Source organism: Pan paniscus, chromosome 3 (genome assembly GCF_029289425.2).
Source record: "Pan paniscus chromosome 3, NHGRI_mPanPan1-v2.0_pri, whole genome shotgun sequence".
NCBI lineage: Eukaryota > Metazoa > Chordata > Mammalia > Primates > Hominidae > Pan > Pan paniscus.
This window is the reverse complement of record NC_073252.2, coordinates 144,140,327-144,163,980: the sequence shown is the minus strand read 5'-3', so window position 1 is coordinate 144,163,980 and position 23,654 is coordinate 144,140,327. Positions and strand designations below refer to the sequence as shown.

Below are 23,654 nucleotides of genomic sequence, written 5' to 3'. Positions count from 1 at the left end.
GCCACTTCCTTAATTCAGGCTCTTGTTGCCTCTTTCTCTCTAGGCTATTTCAATGGATATCTTACTGATAATTCCATTTCTACACCCAACTTTTGTTATGCATTTCATAGTGCTTCCAATGACTAGAATTCTGATCATAGCTCTCTGGTTCAGATATCTTCAATGGTTATCCAGTGCCTATAGAATGAAGTTTATTTTGGGGGACAAGGTCCTCTAGTCTATTTTCCAGTCTCATGAACCACTACTAGTATTCATGCTGTCTAAGCTTTAGGTTGATGTAAAATCTTTGCTGCTCCCTGGAAAGACCTCATGCTTTCTCATTTCTGTCCCTTGCTTAGGCAGTCCCCATATCCAAATTAGTCTCCATGTCCTGGTTCATCCTTCCTGTTCTTAAAAGCTTACCTCAAATGCAAATTTTTCCACCTTTATTATACGTTACAAATATTACTTGAACTTCTGGTTAGAGAAAGTTACCATGGGAATGCCGCAAATAAGAGGTGATTTCAATCTTGCACTGATAACCCAAGTGTCCTCTGGGTGGTACAGTAAGCCAACCTGTATTCAGTTCAAAGAAGAAGGAAGCACTTCCCAAGATAGTATAGAGCGAGGATTCATGGAAATGATGGGTCTTGACCTGAGCCATACAGAATGGCTAATTGTTCAGCAGTTAGAGATGCCAAGAGGGAGTTCTTGGTGGGAGAAGAAGTAATAACGCAAATGTGGACACATACAAAAATCAAGATATGGTGAGACAATAGGAGTAGAGGAAGATTAGAAATAGTAATAGTAACTGGAAAGGTAGGCTTGAGCCAGATTGCAAAGCCCATGAACACCAGGCGATAGCAATGAGTGACCACAAGGGAAAGAGCCTATGCTGTTTATAAGGCTTGAGAAAGCGTCAGAGCATTGGATGGTGCAGGCTCTCACATTAGGCACTTGGCTCTCACAGCACTTGGTATAGCACTAGGCTGATTGTAAACAGTCAATAAAAACTTATTGATTGATGTAATTTGAAGCATTTTCCCAAGCTAGAGATTGTGATTTATGAAGTAAGAGTAAAGCCTGGAGCCATTAAGTCACAGAGAAAATGTGACTTAATTGGGTAAGTCTGAAAGCAGGAGCTATTTTAAAGTTCTTTTTGTAAATGGCTTGTTATATCACCTTAGAAAAGACATTTGCCTTTCAATGGCAGTTTGTTTGCTTGTCCTTGTGGCAAAAGTGATCATCAGAACCACTCCTCCTATTGGATGAGGTAGGATGCAGATATCCTGTTAGTGACTAAAAATTTTCTTGAAAAATAGAACATAGAGCAGCCACTACTGGGACTGCTAAAGGAGGCATGGGTGGCAGAAGTGTGACACCTAGTTGAACTGAAATTAAGATTTACGGCACGGAGTAGACTGGACTTTCGTAAGGATCTGTAATTTTGAAATCCTTCTTTTCTTGCTTATTCTGCATTCACTGAGGTTCTGTCAGGGTTTTTGTTTTGGTTTGGTTTGGTTTGGTTTGGTTTGGTTTGGTTTGGTTTGGTTTGGTTTAGAGACAGGGGCTTGCTCTGTCACCCAGGCTGGAATGCAGTGATGACATCATAGCTTGCTACAGCCTCAAACTCATGGGCTCAGGTGATCCTCTTACCTCAGCCTCCTGAGTTAGCTGAGACTACATGCAAATACCACCGTGCCCGGCTAACTTGTAATTTTTTGTAGAGACAAGCTCTTGTTATGTTGCCCAGGCTGGTCTTAAACTCCTGGCCTCAAGTGATTCTCCCACCTTGACTCCCCAAAGTGCTGGGACTATAGGCATGATTCACCTCAACTAGCATCTGTCAGGTTTTTAACTTCCTTGACTTACAGTCAAACCAGCACATTCTTTGATAAACGACAGCATATAGCTTGATCATTTCTCCCTCTCTGCACCCCTTCCCCGCCCTGTCCCCTGCCATAATCATCTACTAATGATTTATTTCGAATTTGTCTGAAGCCTAAATTAACTCTCACATAGCCTCATTCTCTGTTCTCAAATTCCTGGCTTGCCTGGAGAATTTCTGTACCTTTTTTTTTTTTTTTTTTTTTTTTTTTGAGATGGAGTCTTGCTCTATCGCCCAGGGTGGAGTGCAGTGGCACAATCTCGGTTCACTGCAAGCTCCGCCTCCTGGGTTCATGCCATTCTCCTGCCTCAGCCTCCCAAGTAGCTGGGACTCCAGGCTCCCGCCACCACGCCTGGCTAATTTTTTGTATTTTTAGTAGAGATGGGGTTTCACCATGTTAGCCAGGATGGTCTGGATCTCCTGACCTCGTGATCCACCCACCTTGGCCTCCCAAAGTGCTGGGATTACAGGCGTGAGCCACCACGCCCAGCCCAAGAATTTCTGTAGTTTTAAAAAAATCTGGCTGGGTGCGGTTGCTCACGCCTATAATCCCAGCACTTTGGGAGGCCAAGGTGGGTGGATCACGAGGTCAGGAGTTCAAAACCAGCCAGGCCAACATGGCAAAATCCCATCTCTACTAAAAATACAAAAATTAGCCCAGCGTGGTGGCATGTGCCTGTAATCCCAGCTACTCCAGAGGCTGAGGCAGGAGAATCGCTTGAACCCGGGAGACGGAGGTTGCAGTGAGCTGAGATCACGCCACTGCACTCCAGCCTGGGTGACAGAGCAAGACTCCATCTCAAAAAAAAAAAAAAAAAAAACTAATAATCAGAGATGGGGCATTAGCTTTGCTACTTTGTAATACATTATTTTTTACTTTTCTCTGTCCCAGTTGCTAGGAAATGAGTTGATTCATCAAGCCAAGAGTCAGCTATCCAATGACCTAACCATTCTGCAACTTTGGGAAACTGCAAATTTAAAAAAAAATAAACAACACACACACACATTGAAAAAGCTTAGAAAAGGAAAGCAGTAATTGGAAATCTTTTAAAAATATATAAAAAGTTAAAAAGTTTGGTAGGCTGATAACTAGAGTAACAGAAACCTATATTGTCATTAGAGTGGCAAAAGAAACTGTTAATGAAGGAAAAGGAAGAAAACAAATATTTGTATATGTGTTTTAATTCTGATCAGTACATTTCCAGTGAGATATCTCAATCTGCCTTTCACCATAGCCCTGGGAGAAGCAGGATGGGAGAATGGGAAAGGGAAGCAGGCAAGGAAGATGGGGATGATCATTAATGGTAAGTTTTCTTACCATTTCAGAGGAGGCAACTAAGCCTTGGCACCCTGGGTAGCTTGTTCAGTGCCACCCAGCTAATGACGGAAGAGGTCTTCTCTGAAAACGAGCAGAGACAAAACACAGGTACAGAGGTTAACAAAGAAGAGGCCTCACTTGGAAGTTTCCTCCTCTGAAAATAGTGGGCTTAGACAGAAGTATCTCAAAGGACCTTTTCTGTTCCACATTCTGTGATTCTACTAGTAAAACCTGACATGTTTTCCTCTGTGGGTACTGCAAAGGAAGGCAAAATAAACATTATGTGGAAAACACTGATTGAAAGCTTTGTAAGAAAGAATAAAAAGACCAGTTGGGAAGAAAAGGAAATAAACATCTCAAGAGAAGGCAAAGTGATCAAAAGAATCATTAAAAACAGGATAAAAAGAAAATCAATATTAAAAAGAGATAAGGTAGAGTTAGAAAATAAATAGTAATGTGATTCCTTTCAAGAATGTGAGCAGACCCAATAGAGATGTTAATCAGTGAGAATAATTTTAGTCATTACTACTCAAATATGATGTACAGGACACTTGATTTTTCTGGGTCTTGTCATGATCTTGTACCATGAAGTCCCCCTTGACAGAGTATGGCTAAGGGTGGATTATTTACCAAGATAGCTGCTCTCACCCATTACATTTTGTAGTGTTTTTGGTTTTAATATTGTCTTTCTCAAAAGGGCAAACTTATGACCAAGGTTTAGGGCAAACTTATGACCAAGGTTTGGGGCAACCAACTTACTAGTTGTGTGACTTTAGGGGAGTTGTTTAACCTACTTGTGTTTCCAGTTCCGTTTTTGGAAAAAGCAGAGCAATAACACTATCTGTTTGTATGGCTTTTCTGAGAAGGAAGTAATACTGGCTGCAACGTGCTTAGAAAAATGCTCAATAATGCTTATGCTGTGGTAATTTACCACCCTCCTGAAGAGAGGGTTAAGTGAGCATCTGCTCTATCAGCTTTCCCCAATGTACAGCGCTCCAGTCCTACATAGCTAGAGTACAAGTCAACCCTATTGAGGAGGAATATTGTTTTTAACCTTAAATGTTCCCTTTTTATGCCTTAAGGTTCTAATCCTCCTTGCCACTCATGGACTTTTTGTCAATAAGACTGTAGAGCAGTGTTACTGAGAGCAATGAGCCAGAAATCTCCCAGTGTGGCCCTAGCTTTAGCCTCCTTACCTGAGACAGAGGACAAGTAAGCGTATCTTGCAAATATCCTCTTTAGCCACATTGTGAATGCTGCTCTAGTGAGCAGCAGCCAGCGCCAGATTAATTCAGAGCCTCCTTGACCAGAGAGACTGTGACACACTGGAAATGTGCTGTAACCTTGAAAAGAACAAGATATCAAGCCGAACACAGTTTACTAAAGGAAAAGTGTAGTGTAAGACTCTAGGAAGAAAACCAAATGCATAAACCCAGATGCAGCCATGGCTGATATAAACAAGGGCCACAAAAGACAAAGTTTTTGAAGTGCTCCTAACACCACAAACGTTGCTGGACAACATCCCCTACCTAGGACAGCTGATCACATTACATGTTCTACAATCACTGGAGGGCACTCACTCCTGCATGGAAGTTTTTTTATTCATTGTTAATTGACTGTAATTCATATTCTCCAATCTGCCAATTTCAAACTTTTCTAATGTCTTTGATTCCCAGGCCTTGGAATTAACTCAAAGTTGACTCACACTTTACAAAGAAAGTTAAAATCTCTGACATAACTTGCCTCTGCTTGCCCGTTCTCTACCTGAAAAATCTCCATACTTTTCACTCCCCTTGTTCACTTTTGCTTCCAGCTCAGATATGTTAGGAAATGCCCTGCTCCAGATAACTTCTTTATTCTTGGCTTCTCAGGCCTCTTTGGGACCTATGTTCATCAGGTATTTCTCTCTGCCGTGTCTTCACTTTCTCTTTATAATCATAGTCAAATATCCTGTGACCTTTTTCTTCCCTTTGCCAGATTTCTAGAAACCACAGTCCTCACCACTCCAAACACGGTCCTTCTCACCACTCCAAACTCAGTCCTTCTCACCACTCCAGACACAGTCCTTCTCACCACTCTAGACACAGTCCTTCTCACCACTCCAGACACAGTCCTTCTCACCACTCAAAACACAGTCCTTCTCACCACTCTAGACACAGTCCTTCTCACCACTCAAAACACAGTCCTTCTCACCACTCCAGACACGGTCCTTCTCACCACTCCAGACACGGTCCTTCTCACCACTCCAGACACGGTCCTTCTCACCACTCCAGACACGGTCCTTCTCACCACTCCAGACACGGTCCTTCTCACCACTCCAGACACGGTCCTTCTCACCACTCCAGACACGGTCCTTCTCACCACTCCAGACACGGTCCTTCTCACCACTCCAGACACGGTCCTTCTCACCACTACAGACACGGTCCTTCTCACCACTACAAACATGGTCCTTCTCACCACTCCAGACACGGTCCTTCTCACCACTCCAAACTCGGTCCTTCTCACCACTCCAAACACAGTCCTTCTCACCACTCCAAACTCAGTCCCTCTCACCACTCTAAACTCAGTCCTTCTCACCACTCCAAACACAGTCCTTCTCACCACTCCAAACACAGTCCTTCTCATCACTCCAAACACTCCTTCTCACCACTACAAACACAGTCCTTCTCACCACTACAAACATGGTCCTTCTCACCACTCCAAACACAAGCCCTCACCACTCCAAACACAGTCCTTCTTACCACTCCAAACAGTCCTTCTCACCGCTCCAAACACAGTGCTTCTCACCACTCCAAACTCAGTCCTTCTCACCACTCCAAACACAGTCCTCACCACTCGAAACACAGTCCTTCTCACCACTCCAAGTTCAGTCTTTCTCACCTCTCCAAGTTCAGTCCTTCTCACCACTCCAAACTCAGTCCTTCTCACCACTCCAAACACAGTCCTTCTCACCACTCCAAACTCAGTCCTTCTCACCACTCCAAGTTCAGTCTTTCTCACCTCTCCAAGTTCAGTCCTTCTCACCACTCCAAACTCAGTCCTTCTCACCACTCCAAACACAGTCCTTCTCACCACTCCAAACTCAGTCCTTCTCACCACTCCAAGTTCAGTCTTTCTCACCTCTCCAAGTTCAGTCCTTCTCACCACTCCAAATTCAGTCCTTTTCACCACTCCAAACACAGTCTTTCTCACCACTCCAAACACAGTCCTTTTTACCACTACAAACTCAGTCCTTCTCACCACTACAAATCCAGCATACATCAGCATCAACTCCTTGGCCTCCTTCCCAAGGCTCACTGAGCCTCCTCTTTAATTCTCTGTTTCCTTAATGCTCCTCTTGGTTCCATATACTCAAAATTTCTAATTTCTCTTTGATTCTTCCTTCTCTCTCAAAGCAATAATAATAATATCAATATCCCCTAGCTTGTGTTCGACATTTACATTGTGCCACATTCTTAACAAGCACTGACATTTATCCCCACAATTGATCCTAAGAGTCAGAAGGTCTTATACTCATTCTACGTATGAGAAAAAGGATGGCCTGGAATTAAAATCAGGTGTGTTTGCTCCAAAAGCCTGCACTCTTGAGCTGTTGGGAGGTACTATTGCACAGAAGTTAACAGAAATTATTTTCATCCTATCTCCATGTCTCTTTCCACCATCTCCTGTTTTCACTCTGATTCTTTAGGCCCTTAGAGCTCCCTGCTTCCTGCCCAGCCTCACCATCTTCAGTCTTACACCATGCTGTGTGATCACTTCTCCTTAAGAATGGATCTACTTATGTCATTCTACTGTCCCAAGTCCTTCAGCAGTTCCCCTTATCCCATCATATCAACTCCATACTCCTGATCATAAGCCAGTGTCCCTGCACACAAGTCAGCCTGAAGAATCTGTTCTTTGCCAACTGCCCCCTACACTCCCGTACTGCAGTCTCACTGTTCCCTATCTAAAACACACATCTGCACATATCTAAATCTATTCTTTAAGGCTCAGCTCAATTGTTATTTTTTCCCAGAAGGTTATTTGTGCTCTATCATCATCTCCTACTTTCCCTGCCAAGCTAGAGGTGATCCTTCTCTTTCAGCTGAAAGCACTCTATTTCTCTCTCCTCTCCTCTTTCTCATGTATGTCTGTAGTGCTTTCATCTCTCAGCTCTTGCATTTACGGAACCTTATGGAACTCCTTCCCCATTAGGCCTACTGTGAGGAATAAAGGGATGAAGAAATATGAAAGCCATGTAGTGCAATGTTTAAAAAACAAGAATGGTATTACAATATCAATATGAGAATAAAATGTAGAAACAATTAAGCCAGTCTTATTATACTCAATAAGAGTATATGATATGCATCCATGGGGAATCCTCAACTGAAGTGAGACACCAAAAATTCAGTTTGAAAGTTATCAAGAATCAGCTTAGAAGTACGACTGGTTAGGAAGCAGAAACATGCATGCCTTTTCAGAAGAGAGACCAAAGGCCATTTTAAATATTCTCTTGACACAGGCACAGGGGATGAGGAAGCAGGGTGGGGTGATGGGGGAACCCGGGGGGGGAGTTGAGGGGACTCTTCTCTCCTCCTGTGGGTATACAACAAGAAAAACAGGATGTGGGATCTATTTACGGAAGAGTTTTCTCCCAGCAAAAGTCGTGCATGGGTATGAGATTACTAAGGGAAATGATTGGGTCTCTTTCATTAGGGAGCCTTAAAAATCAGGTACATTGTTATATCTGCAACTGTATACATGGAGTCAGTTTCCAGAACATTTTTCCATTTGCTAACTCTTCTGTCAGAGTTCAGAGCAGGGAATGAATAGACTCTATATAGTCAAATCCTGATATCCTGACTCCACAGGAAATAATAGTTTCTAAAATATAAGGGCACAATCATAACAATGACATTTTTAACTTTTTTGGCTTTCTAAACCCTTATTATCTAAAACAGGAAATCTGATTATGACATCCAATTCCCAGTACTGACTCCCCACAACATTTAATTAGTTTTGACTCAGTGAGTTTTTTTTAATGTTTAACATAGTATATAACAATAGTAGAATATAGTAATTAAGAACACAGGCCTAGGAACTAGACTCTGTTTGAATCCTGGCTCTGTCACTTACTACCATGGGCCCTGAGTACGTTATACACTTCTGTGTGCCTCAGTTTTCTCATCTGTAAGTAGGAACATTACATCACTTGCCTTTTGGGGTTGTTGCTTTTACATGTAAAGACATTAGAGAAGTGCCTATACGTGATACTGCTCAAAAAATGATAATTTGTTTTTACTAAAATATATGATGTTAAATCTTTTTTCATACCCTGTATTCTTAAGTGTGTGTTTGCTACCAAAAGGATGTATTGCTCCTTGAAAAGAGCATTTTTAGAGATATATTTATCCTTTCAAGCCACTGGGTAAATTTCAAGTGGTAACCTAGAGACTTAGAGTTCCTTGTTGCATTATTTTTATAATCAGTCCTGCTCCAGGGGCTGATTATATACGTGATCTTAGGCGACCTCCACCACACATTTTTACAACTGTTCTCCTTTTCATGGATAAATGACTCAGAAGTAGTTCTCTAAAAAGAAATCCAGACACTTCTGTACATTTGGGTGTAGAATTACTACTGTCACCAGGATTGATCAAAGGGATGTTAACATAAAGGTAGGTACTACATTTGATTTTGAATGTGTTAAATTGGCTTTTTATAAAAGTATTTGTCAAAATCTTTTTTTGCCCCTAGGAATAATTCGGGTTTCACACCAGCAGACACAGTGGCTATCATTTTCTGTTCTACACACAAATCCCTTACATTGGGTAAGTGATTCACAGAGTTAAAAACCACCTATTACCCTCATATAGTTACATCTTATGATTTTGAAATTCAAAGAACTCTTCAAATTAAATGGAATGGGGTGTTGTCCACACTATTAGATAAGGAACAGTAGCAAAGTGAGGGTGGGTCATTGCTTTGAAATTCTGTTATTTGATTGAACAAATCTCTGTGGGCCAAAATTAACACTGTAAAACTTAGCTTAATTTATAATCATATTTTCAATTCTCATACAAGATTACCAGTGTAGAATGTTAACATTAGAGCAGGGGTGGAGATGCTGTGGAAACTACTTCTAAATAGGGAATTGGCAAAAACATTGCTTTGGCAGGCCCTAGAGTTGTCCCTGGAAAAGATTAACTTATTTTCCAGCAGCTCAGAGCAAGGTGGGAATAATGTTATTACTCTAATTTGATATTGACATTAGTTTGATGCTTATTTCTGAATGTTATTTCTATAAAGAAACAATATAGTTATCATTAACTCAATCAGATTAGCACTAAAAGTGAAATAAGTATTTATTTAATGGACAAAAATGGATTAAGAAGAAAAGTGCTATTTTCTACTTAGCTTTATCCAATTAGTGGCATTATCTCAATAACCTGTTACACATCCAGAATCTATGTTTTTAGTCATTAAAAGTCATTAAGTAATCAGAAGCTTTATTGAAATATACATCAGTCACAAACTCCTTGGGGTGGTGGGCATGTTATGGCAAAAACTCATATTAACAATTTCTCTACATTTTGGCACATGAGTCACTTAAGAGAATGAAGAATCATTACAATGTTCTTAGTCTGCTTATGTTAAGGAAATTCAGTCTGTGAACTAGAAAATGAAGACATTTCATAATGTTTTTATTAATCCCAAACATATTTGTCTGATAGTCTACTGTCAGTCTTACCAAGTTTGGAAAATGATTTAGAAATTGGACAAACCCTTAGGAGCAGTTGTTACTGAGAGCTTCAGCTTATTTGAATTATATATATATAGTCTATGCACTGCTCTATTTTTGTATCTGTGTAGCTATAATCATCATTAAATTGAAGTTGAAACAGTCTTAGAAACCATATTCCAATCCTAATTTTGTGACCTTAGACAAATCAATTAACTTCCCTGAACCTTAACCTTTTCATCTGTAGAAGGGGCAGAATAACACTCATTTTGTAAGGTTGTTATAAAGATTAAAGTTTAAATTTGTTAAGTACCTGGCACAGCACTTGGTAGATAATAGGTAGTCAATAAATGACAAGATGTGTGCAATAATCATACTGTAAGTAGATTGATGTGGACTACATGAGAGAGCCCATCTAATAGCTTGCTGTGCTGCCTGGCACTTGGTGAGTACTCTATAAGCTGTAGCTATTCTTATTGATTACTAATAACTATGTTAGTTACAACTATGTTACCACTCCCAAGGTTCGAGTCTCCTAACCCCTGTCTTGTAGATTTTCATGTAGCAAGTGTATTTTAGTTGTTGACCTCAAGGAAATAATCTTACACTTCTTTCCCATGTGTGTTATTGTCATGTACTGCCTGGTGTCTCAGGTCTTCTAAAACCAGAGGGACTTTTATAAAGTTAGTGAGTCCGGAGGCAGATGCTGCCAGACTCTTCAGATACACAGAGTGCAGGGATCGAATGAGCCTGTATCCTTAGAGCATAGGCCGAACCATGGCTGCACCAAATACATTCCCACATTTCTGCAACAGGCTTGCAAACCTGACCCACTTTTTTTTTTTCTATTTTGAAGATTGTTCTTATTTTTCTTTTTTTCTTTTTTTTTTTTTTTATTTTACTTCAAGTTCTGGGATACTTTTAAGGACTTGCTTTTGTCAGGAAAACCAGAAAGAGTTTTCTCTGTTTCTCTGTTCTGTGCTAGAGCTGGTTGTGCTGAACAAAGAGCAAAACGCATACTCAAGAAGCACACAGCAGTGTGAACAGTGTGCTTTTCTATAAGCAGAATATCTACCCATTCAGGGTTTTTTGTCTTTTTATTTTTCTTAATCCTAAAGTCATATTTTCTGTCCTTTGTACTCTCCAAAAGCTAATTTTCAGGCAAACAGATAGGTGCTATGCAGTAGTTGTTTTGCTAAAAAGGGTTGGGTTAAATTGGATTTCTGTTTGCTTTTGCAGTGTTCTACCATGAAATAGATCCTCCAATATGATGCTGTACTAGTATAATATCTATGTAATCCTTAGCTACTTTCATAACATGATAGATATAGGCTGTCTTGGAATTATAAGATCTAAATACTCATCCTGGCTCTTCCACTGATACTTTCCTGGGCCTCAGTTTCCTTGGTTCTAAAATTAGGTAATTTTACTTCCAGCTCCAATATTCTGTCATCCCTTGATCATATTTGGCTTCTGTCTTATAGTCTCTTAGATAGTATTTATGAAAATGCCCTCTTTGCTGCTTCCCTTATCTCAGACAGATCACCGCTATTTCCCCCATACAGCAAGGGATGTTTAGATGCTAATGCTAGAATGTTCTTGTTAAGCACTATAAATTTACTATATCCATTTTCACAAGATCCAATGCATGGATCTACTGGTGACCTGACATCTCTGGTACAGAGGATAGGCCATGACAGTGACCTGAGATATAGGCTGATAATAGTCCTAATGGAAATTCTTTTTTGTTTGTTTTTATTTTTAATAAACTTTATTTTTTTAAAGCAGTTTAAGGCTCACAGCAAAATTGAGTGGAAGGTATAGAGATTTCTCACATACTGCTTGATCCCATACACACACAGCCTCCAAAATATCAACATCCCTGCATGGAAATGCAAGAACATCACAAGGAGTATGAGGACTTCATAGTCCAGAAAGCAAGGGGAAATTTTAGGTAATATCAGTTAGAGTTATATTTTCTCTCACTGCTGACACAAAGATGAAATATAACAGATTATAATATAACTATTTGGCACTTTAAAAATGCATCTTTCCCTTTGCAGTCACTATCATAGTATTTCTTCTGATTTTATATATATGTGTGTATATATGTGTATACACATCTTTAACATCTCACATAGAATACATTAAGTGAAATATAAAATACCATTCATTACTATATCTAGTATTTGTATTTAAGAATAAATCATTGCAGGCCAAGAGGCAACCATGTAACTAATAAACCAAACATGAAAACTCTTGCTTGAGAAGCTTTCTGAGTATTCTCTTATATACACCTTCGATTTATTTTATTGTTCTTGCTTTTGCCCTATCTCGATCTCTTCCTTGTACTTGCATCTACACACATGCTGAATTTGATTCATTGCTTTTATTAGTGCATTTGCCATTGATCGATTAGTTCTTCGTATTAGTACTTTTTCTATTGATTGATTGCAGATGAAGTGACTATTTGACCTTTAATTATGAGGCTTCCTATTGAAAATGACATTGAGCTATGGCTTCACATAATCCATCTGGAAAGCCTGACATGATGCCATTCCCTGGAGTTCGTTCAGGAAGAAAGAGGAGGCCTGAAGGAAGTGCAGAGCTATCACTGTGCTTCATCTAAAACAATACTACAGGGCTTGTTTGCTGCTCTCCTATAGTTTCAGCTCAGGGTTGGAGGTAATTTTATATTTTGTCAAGACAGCATCACTTGCTGTGGGTTGCCATAAAAGCCATGAACTCTCCCAAAGTATTCTCTAGTTTGATGGCAATTTTTATGTAATAATGAAAAGATATTTTACATAGCAGAGATTGAAGAACAGCTTGTATCCTAGTTAATAATGGCTTAGTGCACAGTCAGTCAATAGATCTCATCAAGAAAGAAATTAGATCCAAGATATCCTGTGGAATTGGCATTTTACTTCCATCTTATTTATCCTTTTCTCTTGAGTATTCAAATCACTTTGCTTATCTAGAGTTCCAATATATGCAGAAAACTTTCTCACAACACTTAGCAAGCAAATGTTTCAGGACGTTTGAGGTCCTTAAGTTAAGCATGCTTGTGTTAGTTTTTAATGTTTTTAAATAGCAAACTGAAAGCAGATAACCTCAGAGTATGTCAGCTGACTATTAGCAGTCAATGGCAAGACTCCAAATTTCCTATTTCCAAAAGTACTTCTGAATTGAATGAATGCTAATTAAATATTAAATAGAGTATCATCATCAATGCTTATTAAAAGTCCACTGTATATCTTGCCATTTACAGACATTTGTGTACAAAGGCAAATCAAGGCAACTATTTCTTACATTGTTTATATGTACTTAATTATGGGTCTAGTTGCAGTTACACAGCTGAACTATGACAAGAACCTGTGCATTAAGCTAAAAGAATATAGCTTTCTGGTAGACATAGGATAAAGAGCACATCCCTGATTCTAGTCTGGATTCCTGTTCCAGTTCTCTCACCAAAAGCTGGAACAAATCACTTAATTGCCATAGGCCTCATTTCCTCATCCATACAATGAGAAGATGGACAAAACGACACTTGAGATTCCTTCCAGTATTAAGTTTCTGTGAGTCTGTGACTGATATTTCTGCTCTATGAAATAACAAGTTTCCCTATTATGTGCACAAAGGAAATAAGTTCTTGAAAGGAATAGTTAATAAATAATGTTAACATATTACAGAAAAGGAAATATGTCTATAGCTTCTTCCTAAAGAGGTTAAAAAATACCTTCAGACCCTCCAAACTGTCTTAGGAGAAACACAATCTTAAAAGGATCTTGTTTTCCATTTGATTGGAAGTTTCTTAGGAATGTTAAAGAATTACCTACAACTTCGGCTAAAAATCTCATTTAATAACATTTGAGTCATTTTGTCAAGAGGAAATTGATTTGAAATACAAAAGTTTGCATTTCTGGTATTATTTTCCACACAAAGCCTATTCTACTTGGTACATAAAGAATCTTATCTTAATAAAACTACTCTACAATTGGTCTAAAAGATTAAAGCTCTTAACCCTGTAGTATAATGTTACCTAAACAATCTTGAATATTAGCAAGTCAGTAATTGTTGCCTTATTGTGCATACAAATAAATGAAAGCATAGAAAAAAAATCTTTAAACTTATCCCAGATCATATCTCAGAAACTATATTCCAGGCCTCCTAACTTCCAGAACTGCATTGGATTATAGGATATGAAAACACTTTGAAGACCAAAAATTGCTTTACTAGATCCAAGTATTATAAATATTTGATCTTCGCATGGGTTTGAATTGTTTTATTAATTGTTTAAAAAGAAAATTATTTCTGATTACACTGCTGGTTATAAGACAGTTCTAAAATACTTAACAAATGTAATTGCTCCCATAAACATATATCTCCATGTGGCCCAGTCATAAACTGATACTCATTTCTTACATTTTCTTTATTATTAATAAAAAGTTATATTCTATTTAAAGTAGATCTAGTGAGCCAGCCTTACCTTTCATGAGGCAACACTGTCTGCACTCCATTCTTGCAAACTAAGAGCCACATTGCCGTTTCACAGTAACCCATTAAAGTTGAAATAGAAATCCAGAGGAACGACAGAAAATAGAAGACTATCTTTGGAGTGTAGCCATAAATATATTCCTGTCATGCAATTTCCTTCAGAGTTACAGTTCTGTGAGGAAAGGCAGTTTGGGAGTCTTTGCCATTTGACAGATTCTTAAAGATGCTGCTAAAATTATGGACCTAGTAGATTTTTACCACCAGGCTAAAGAAAAGTGAGGGAGTGTCTGTCATTTTGTGCTATTATTTTCTGATCCACATAAAGAAAGAGAGAAATGGAAGTTCTCAAACAAAGTGATACAATAATATTCTTTAGAGATTTTTGAACTATTTTCGGTCTGGATTTTTAATTCAGAATATGGTATCTGAAAATCATTGCTAGCATATCTAGACTTTGCAATCAAAATTTAGAAAGTCCTCAGGGTTCTAGACAGCAGGTATGAAATTAAAGATATTAAAGCTTCTCTGAAAGATCTCCAGCTTGACCCTCAAGTATCATTCATCTTAATGATATGCCAGATGTTCACCCTGATACTCTCATGCTCTATTCCTCCTCTTCTTCCTCCACGTCAAATGTTTTTAACCACAATCTACATTTAGAAATATATTTTACAATGTGATCCAGAATTGATTTTGCAGCTCACTAATGGGTCACAACCCAAGGTCTAAAAAAGATTGCTTTATAGCTTGCTTAGTGAGAAGGTTTTACCTTCTTCCTCAAATAGTCGCCACGTAGGCTTTGGCTTCTGCTGTCCCTTTTTCAGTGGATTTTTTTTTTTTTAGATGGAGTCTCATTCTCACTCAGGCTGGAGTGCAGTGGCATGATCATAGCTCACTGCAGCCTCCAACTCCTGGGCTCCAACCATCCTCCTACCTCAGTCTCCTGAGTAGCTGGGGCTACAGGCCTAAGCCACCATGCCTGGCTAATTTTTAAAAATTTTTTTGTAGAGACGGGGGCTTCGTTATGTTGCCCAGGCTGATCTTAAACTCCTGGCCTCAAGCGATCCTCCCACCTCAGCCTCTCAAAGCACTGGGATTACAGGTATGAGCCACTGCACCAGGCCTTCACTGAACTTTAACCCAAATTTCTGATACCATGTAGGAAGCAGAGCTAAATTAAGACTTAAAGTGATTCTTAATTTGCATAATATAAGATTACTTTTATTTAGATTATTATTTTATTCAGCTTATGTAACAGTTTTTATACCTTTTTTGATTTATTCAACACATTTTCAATAGTAATAATAGCAGCAAACATTAATTGGGCATTTAATAGGTAAACATTGTGCAAAGTGCTAGTTACATAAAGTAGTTTACTTTAAAATACTTCTCTATGGACAGTGTGGTAATTATGTATGTACTTGTTAGTTTAGACTTCAGTGCCAGGAATAGCCAATTGCTCTAACAGAAAATTCTCACTGTAGTGTTCAGCCACAACTTTATCAGAAAGGAAATACTCACTCCAGAGGCAGCTACAACAAATACTTTTGTTATATCTCTATCAACCAGAGACCTTACTAATTAGCATAATGAATTCAGAAATTCATTATTTTGATTGGTGAAATTACTGACTTGTTACTTTGCATGATAAATTTAATAAATGGGTTCTCATTGATATCTGGACTGCCTAAAAGTTTGAGAGAGACTTCCCACTTGCTATAAGAATCTGGCAAATCCCATAGTCTGCATATGAAACCATCAGGGATGGTCGGGAGTGATCCCTACCTCATTTTGTGTCCAGCTACTGTTGGGAGGATCTGTGGTTTCCTGAACCTGACTGGAAGATCACCAAATTCTGCTCTGGAATGTCATTACGTAGCTTTGAGGGACCCTCTCATGCAAGGTGCTCTGAGAGCACCTAAAAGGTCCAAGCTGAGACTGCCATTTTATAGGGTAGGTTGCATAAAATATTTTTGTGTTGAACTACTAGTGTATGTTGAGACCAAAAAAAAAAAAAAAAAAAAAACTTCTATGGGGGCAACAACTTACTTTCATTAAAACCTGCTGGCAAAATTATAGTAGTACAGCTAAGCTTCACCTACCTTAAACTTCCTTTGGCCTTATCTGCTGGAATACCTTATCTCCTGCTTATACCTTATCTGCTGGAAAGAATCCAGAACTTATACATGACCAGCTTGGTGTAGGTCACTTCCCATAAATACTTTGTGGGCACCAGCTCACATGACTTCCACAATCACACTAGATAAGGGAAGTTCCCAAGTGATCCATGACTTGCCCGAGTCACATGATGCCAAGTGGCAGAGCCAGAAATCAAGCCCAGGCCTAGCTATTAGCCACCATGCTAAGCTGTAGTGAGAGTTCTGCAGAAAGAGCCCTGTGCTCTGAAACATCTCAACCCTGTGGTCCACTGGCTATGAAAAGTTCAGACTAGATGATCTCTGGGGCTCTTCTAGCTCTACTATTCAATAATTCTGATTTTGAAGGGCTTAAGTATGTAGCTTTAGAATCTTGAGCCCTTTGGATGGACACCATAGACCAGCATTTCTCAAAGAGTGATCCTCAAAATTATAGCACATTGTTTCTTAAAAGAAATAAAAATTTAAAAACAAAACAGATTTGCTCAAGCCTACTGATTCTGAATTTTAAGGATAAAACCCTGATGTCCGACACATGTAACATATTTCAAAAGAGGGTATCATGCACATTAAAGTTTGAAAGCCACTCATTATTGACATCTAGAGTCACCTCTCAGGTTTCAGATGTGCTAGCTCATGTACCCAGATTCTTAGGAAGCTTTGATCTAGCAGAATATTCAGTCAGGTTTTGTGTAGGTGCATTTTGATGACAGTAGGAACCAGTTTCAGTCAACTCTGGGTGGTTGGTTGTTGTTTTTCTTACTTTAGCCAGGCCACAGTATACCCAACTTTGAAATACTTTATATTCCATCATCAGCCAAAAGAATATCCTTATGACATAACTACTTATGACATACTACTAAGTATTGTATAATAATAAGCAATCATTTTTAAAAAATGCAGTAGGCCCGGACCCTAATTTCCAGGAATCACCTTCTTCCTCATTCCATGGTTTCAATATATGATATTGTCTTCCTGTCTAGGAAGGATAAAAACCTGGCTCCAGTTTTTCTAATTTGTAGCTGGGGTAACCATATTTTGCCTAACTTCAAATGTCCTTTTGAGTTTCATTTGTATTAATCTGGTTAAACAACAGTATTTGGATGTAAAAGTATGCCAGTATTTTATTAATATAAGGTATAATCTAGGCCAGGCACGATGGCTCATGCCTGTAATCCCAGAACTTTGGGAGGCGGAGGCTGGTGGATCACCTGAGGTGAAGAGATTGAGACCATCCTGGCCAACATGGTGAAACCCTGTCTCTACTAAAAATACAAAAACTAGCCAGGCGTGGTGGCAGGCACTTGTAATCCCAGCTACTTGGGGAGCTGAGGCAAGAGAATCGCTTGAACCCGGGAGGCGGAGGTTGCAGTGATCCAAGATCATGGCACTGCACTCCAGCCTGGGTGACAGAGTGAGACTCCGTCTCAAAAAAAAAAAAAAAAAAAAAAAAAAGTATAATCTGAACAAAAGAGAACCACCCATTTAGTGCCCAAAATACCTAGCACTCCCTCCAGAGGCAGCTTTCTTTTTTTAAGATCATGTCTTCCTGGCAAGCTGAGGGCAAAACTGAAGCATATTTAAAATAAATTCAGAATGCCATTTGAAAGTTATCCTTATATAAATCCCTTTATGAAAGGGGACTTATGTGATTTTTTTAAAACTCTTACAACACAATTATTACTGTAGAAAGATTTTTTTAAAACTCTTACAACACAATTATTACTGTAGAAGGATTTTTTTAAAACAAAGAACAGGAGATGGAATCACTGCTTCCCAGAAGTCAGTGCTCTGAAAGGGGCAGTAGACCAAATATGATCATGAGCACTTACCAAGAATACAGGGCTTATAAACAGATGAGGCCAGTGGGAGTTTGGGCAGCATCAGTGGGAGGGAGTTTCAGTTCCCAGGGCAGTACACAGCATCACCATCTGCAGTGTTTTAGAAGTGCTGCACACCTCATCCTGAATGATCTCAGTGACAAGCCCCTCCCTGGCCAGTCCTGGTAGACTGCTAAATTTGAGCCCCATAATACTATTTCATAATGCTACTTCTTATAATAATAATAACAACAACAGCAACAATAATAATCCTAATAGCTATCATTTTGGGGATGCTCACTCTATGCCAGGTACTATACTAGGTACTTCCCATACACTGTCTCACTTGAAACCTCTAACCACCCTTCAAGATAGTTATTTTAACCTCATTTGAGTCAGATGTGGAAACTGAGGGGGGTTAGGGTAAGATCATCTGCTTATATAGCTGGTGGGTGGTACAGTGAGGATTTAAACTCAGGTCTCTAATTTCAAAGCCCACGTCCTTTCCATCACATCACCCAGCCCTCTAGAAGTACCTATGAGTGGCGTATTAGCTATCTGCTGCTCGCTCAGCCTGAGTGATGGAGCAGGAACAAGAGGGGCCAAGTGCTTGCATGTGTCAGCTTCATTCTAGCTAAGCTCTACCTGCAGTTGTCACCTACAGCTCAATGGCAAGGAGACATGAAAAATCCCACATATTGTACAGTGGCACCTCACAGTATATTGAATCCTTGTCACTGTGTTTCCTAATGACAGCTCTTAGCATTAGAAGCTTTTAATTCCATAGTTTCATATTAATTTCAAACTAAAAAGTACTTTATAATAGAGATAGCTCTAAAGAGATTAATTTTACCCATTAAAAATCAACTCACATGCCCTCAGTGCTCCTGAAAGGGGAATTCCAAAGAAATGAGGGGCACACTTTCTGTTGTTCTGGAGCTTATCCCTTCTGATGAAGACTTTGCCACATCCAGAAGACCAGAACAGCCTGTTTCCTGGAAATCCCTGTTCATCTGTGCACTCGCTGTCAGTTGCAGAGGGATTTGTTTATTATTATTATTAATATTTAGAAAGTTTGCCTCTAGCAGTACTAAAATGTGCATCACAAAACAACACTCATTTACTGCATTTGAAGTGAAGACTCTCACCCAGGAGAGCCTATCCACTTGAAGTTTATATCTCTCAATTTCAACTTGCAAACAGAGATCGATAAAAAACAATTGTCCTTTCAGAGTTGCATCTCTCCAATTATTTATTTGGTCATGTCTCTTCCCAGAAGTTCTCTTAATTGAACCAGACACTATAAACCAGGTTGAGTGTCTTTAATGACAGCCCGCTCCATGCTTCTTTACAGTAAAGAATACATGAGCCTACAGCTGCAAAGCAAGGGTAACAGTTTCCCCTTGTATGTCCCCATTTACAGCCCCATCAAAACAACTCCAGCCATAAATTAAAGTTAGCTACCCACTTTTTCAAGCTATGGGGTACCCAGTAGGTTTTTGACAAGTTACCCTAGGGGCAGGAGGAGATATAAAATTGGACACAACTCAAAAGATTCCTGGGCCCCAGGAAGCCAGCTGATTTGGAATGTCATCTGTACCGAAGCTGAGCATGTTAATGAAATTGTAGCTGTGACACTTCCCAGGGCTGCCTTTGCTACAAGTTTGCTCTATACAGTGCCAATGAAAAGATGCTTTTAAAACATAATCTACATCATCCATTCATTCATTCAGCAAGTGTTTATTTGGTACTTACTATGTGCCCTGCTCTAGGCTGCAGGGGGACAGCAGTGAACAAAACACCAAAAAAGTTCTTGCCCTCATCTAGCTTCCAAAATTTCTAGTGGGAATAAGCAGACACTTGAATATACAGCACATCAGATGGTGGTAAGCAATGGAGAAAAAGAAAACCAGAAAGGAGAATAAGGAATGCCAGGGTGGAGATGAGAAGGTTTCAGCCTTAAAGGGCACATTGGGTCAAAATACCTGAAGGAAATAGGGAGCAAGCCTGTGGATATTTCGGGGAAGGAGATTCCAAGGAGAAGGAACAGTGAAGGCAAAGACCTGAGGCAGCAGTGCGCTTGGCATGTTGGAGGAAGGAGGAGGAAGCTCACCTTGGGAGCGGAATGAGTGAGAGACAGGAGACCGGGGAATGGTAATGGGAGAGGGGCCAATAATATTGTGTTAGGCCTTATTGGCCATTGTAGGGACTTGCCTCTTACTCAGAATGAGAGGGGAAGCCATTGGGGGTTTTGAATTGACGAGGGACAAGATCTCACTTCTACTTTGAAAGGATCCCTATGGTTGTTCTGTTAAAAGTAGACTGGGGTTTTGTGGGAAGGTGTGGCAGTGAGAAAGGAAGACTCAAGAGAGAGGCTTTTATCCAGACAAGAGTTTAGGGTGGTTTGGTCAAAGGTAATAGGGGTGGAAGAGTTGAGAAGCTTTGGATTTGAGATCCATTTTGGACACAGAACTAATAGGAATTGCTGGTGAATTGGATATGTAGGTAAAAGAAAGGAATTCAAGATGTTTGGCCTGAGGGGTGTAAGGATCCATTTACTGGCTTAGGGAAGACTACAGAGGAGCAGATGTCAGTGGTTGAAAGTCATGTGGGAACAGATCAAGAGTTTGGATTTGCACATGTGAAGTTTGATATGTCTTTTTGACATCCAGTGGAGTCTGGAATCCTGATCCAGGCTGAAGTTTGCAGGCTATGGATGTTATTTTAGACTATCAGATTGGATGAGATCACTAAGGGCATGTGTAGAGAAAAGAGCTCCACGGACTGAGAACCTGAGATTCTCCAGAGGACAGAGAGGATATGGAATTATTTTAATAATGAAATGATATGAAAGTCTAAATCAGCCAGACCTATAGACACCCAAACTTGCAAGCCCGTATTCTTCTCCTATCCCACAAGGTTGAAGTGAACATTAAATCAGAAAGCAGATGTGAAGACACTTTGAAGTATTAGAAGAAGAGTCTGGCAGTTATTTGGTACCTCCCATGTGCTAGGCACTGCATTAGGCACTTAATTTGCCTTATTAATGCATGTAATCTTTACAATAGCCCTGCACAATAGCTATGCTTGCTCTCATTGTCCAAACTAGAAAACCAAGCCTCAGAGAGGTCAAATAACTCACCCCAGTTCACATAGATAGCAAAGCTGGTGCACCATGGCTGAATTGTCTACCTCCAGAGTCCTCTGACTCCACCGCAATACCAGACCTGGCTCTTTAACCTGGCCCACATTAGAATCACCTGGGAGCTGTGCTGTACTAGTGATGTCAGGACCCTCCCCAACACCTGTTAACTCAATCTGTCAGGATAGGCCCAGGCAGCATAGTTTTTAGAAGCCACCCAGGTGATTCCAATGTGTGGCGGAAGCTGAAACTACTGCATTTAGACTCGTTTACTCTGTATGCATTTATGTTCTGCTAGGTTCCAAAAAGAATGCGAGATGGGTTATACCTACCCATTGGTTACCAAAACTGACCATTTGTGTACTAATTCTGAACACCAGAATTAGTTGTGCCATAATTAGGTATGTTAAATATTCAGAAGAGAAAACAGAGGAGAATAGAAAAACATAATTATTTTCAGAAGTGACTTCCAGGGTTTTTTAAACTTCTTCTGCCTAGAAGTCTTCTAAATGAGGTCCTAACTGCCAAATGTTTATAATTATTGAGAATAAATAAAGGCCAAGAGTAGATTATCAGGACATCATCTAGGTTAGATAAATCACAGAAACCTGAGTCAAACTTTTTAAGAGAGACATGGATCTAAGAACAAATAAGTCTGATTTTCAATCCCCAAATCAAAACTGCCTCATTCTTTTATGTAGAAGAAATCTCTTCTGAGGCTTTTGTTCAACATAAACACAGTACCATGAAAAGAAAAATTACCGCTGGAAGGTAATTAAAGGTCATGTTGACAAAACAAAACAAAATGTATATTAAAAATCGTTAATGTGCATTTGGGTCACAGCCTACTCACATTTACTTTTTAACTAATATTTGGAAGCCTTCTGAAAGTTCCAGTGTCTGAAGATGAAATTACCAATGCAGCCTTTTAGGGAAAACTACATCTAGGTTGTGGGGCAGTGGCAGAGTCAACGAAAGCTCATGTCACACCATCCGGCTTTGCTTTGCATCAGACTCAATAGATTCAAGTGTTTTTCTTCATTTATATAAAAATACATCTAAAAAACTCTGTAAAATTGGACAACAGTTCCAGAGCCAGTCAGAAGAGGCCAGTTCTATGTTGGTGACTATGTTAAATATATTCTTTTGACCTTGTGTTATTTTTGTCATATGAAATTCTCATTCTATTTTTGATGTTTTCACATCCTGTGAGTATGAACATTAGCCAGATTGTCTCTTTAGAAGACTAAACAACTCTTCATTCACAGCCTAGAAAAGGAAAAAGTAATCTCACTACTTCCTGCTAAGTTTGTCTCCATAAACATGGTGACCCCTCCTGGAAGACCCAGCCAGTATTTGAGCGAAGACTTCATGGCTCAGTTCTTTAATTCATTCTTGAATTCCCCATTTGCTAGTTACTCCTACAATGCTGTCAGACAGGTGAGGGTGTACCTGATCTTCTGAGGCAGAAACCTTCAATTGGTAGAGTTAAATCTTTCATTGTCAGCACCTGGTGAGTCGGCTCAGGCCATTCATTAAGCAGCTTTTCCAATCAGAACATACCCGTTTCAAAACAAGCAACACCAGCTGCTCATTTTGGTCTTTTCTTGCATCTTTATTTACATAAAACTTTCAGCAAAGTGATGGGGTTACAGCCTGGGTAGTTGAAGACTAAAACACAATTTTTAATTTTCCTAATGTCCTAGAAGTGGTAATCAACGAACCTTTATTCAAAGCCTGCCAAGTAATAAGCACCTTTATTGAAAGGTGTATCTCTCTTGCTTTCAGACTTTTCTGTGTAACTGTTATTTTCCTTACATTTTACCATCCATTATTCTATCTTATTAAAAAGCACCCCTTGCACCCCTTTTTTAGGGTTCCTAAGTACCCTGACAAATTCTTTTCAGGTATTTCAGGCACATAGCATGCAGAGGAGCACAGACTCTAGAGCCAGTCTGTCTGTATTCACACCCCAGCTATGTCCTGATGCTGTGTGTGGCTTTGAGCAAATTTCTATTTACCTGCTGCCTCAATTTCCTTCTCTGAAAAGTGAGGATAACAATGGTAGTTTCGCTCATCGTGGATGTGAGGAGTGGATGAGCTGATGCTTGTACACTCTCAGAACAGTGCCTG

The 23,654-nt window shown here is 39.5% G+C and overlaps 1 protein-coding gene across 7 annotated transcripts in view; it reads left to right on the top strand.

Annotated features, from left to right (window-relative positions):
* Nucleotides 1–23,654, top strand: part of SLC10A7 (solute carrier family 10 member 7) — a 264,913-nt gene that overhangs the window by 226,636 nt on the left and 14,623 nt on the right. For all 7 annotated transcript variants that reach the window (XR_010112047.1, XR_010112046.1, XR_010112045.1 and 4 more), the window contains one exon: nucleotides 8,922–8,995. Coding sequence is in view for 3 of the 7 variants with exons in the window: in XM_003815848.5 (XP_003815896.1) it covers nucleotides 8,922–8,995 (74 nt within the window). In the remaining 4 variants the exon portion in view is untranslated. The remainder of the gene's footprint in view (nucleotides 1–8,921; nucleotides 8,996–23,654) is intronic.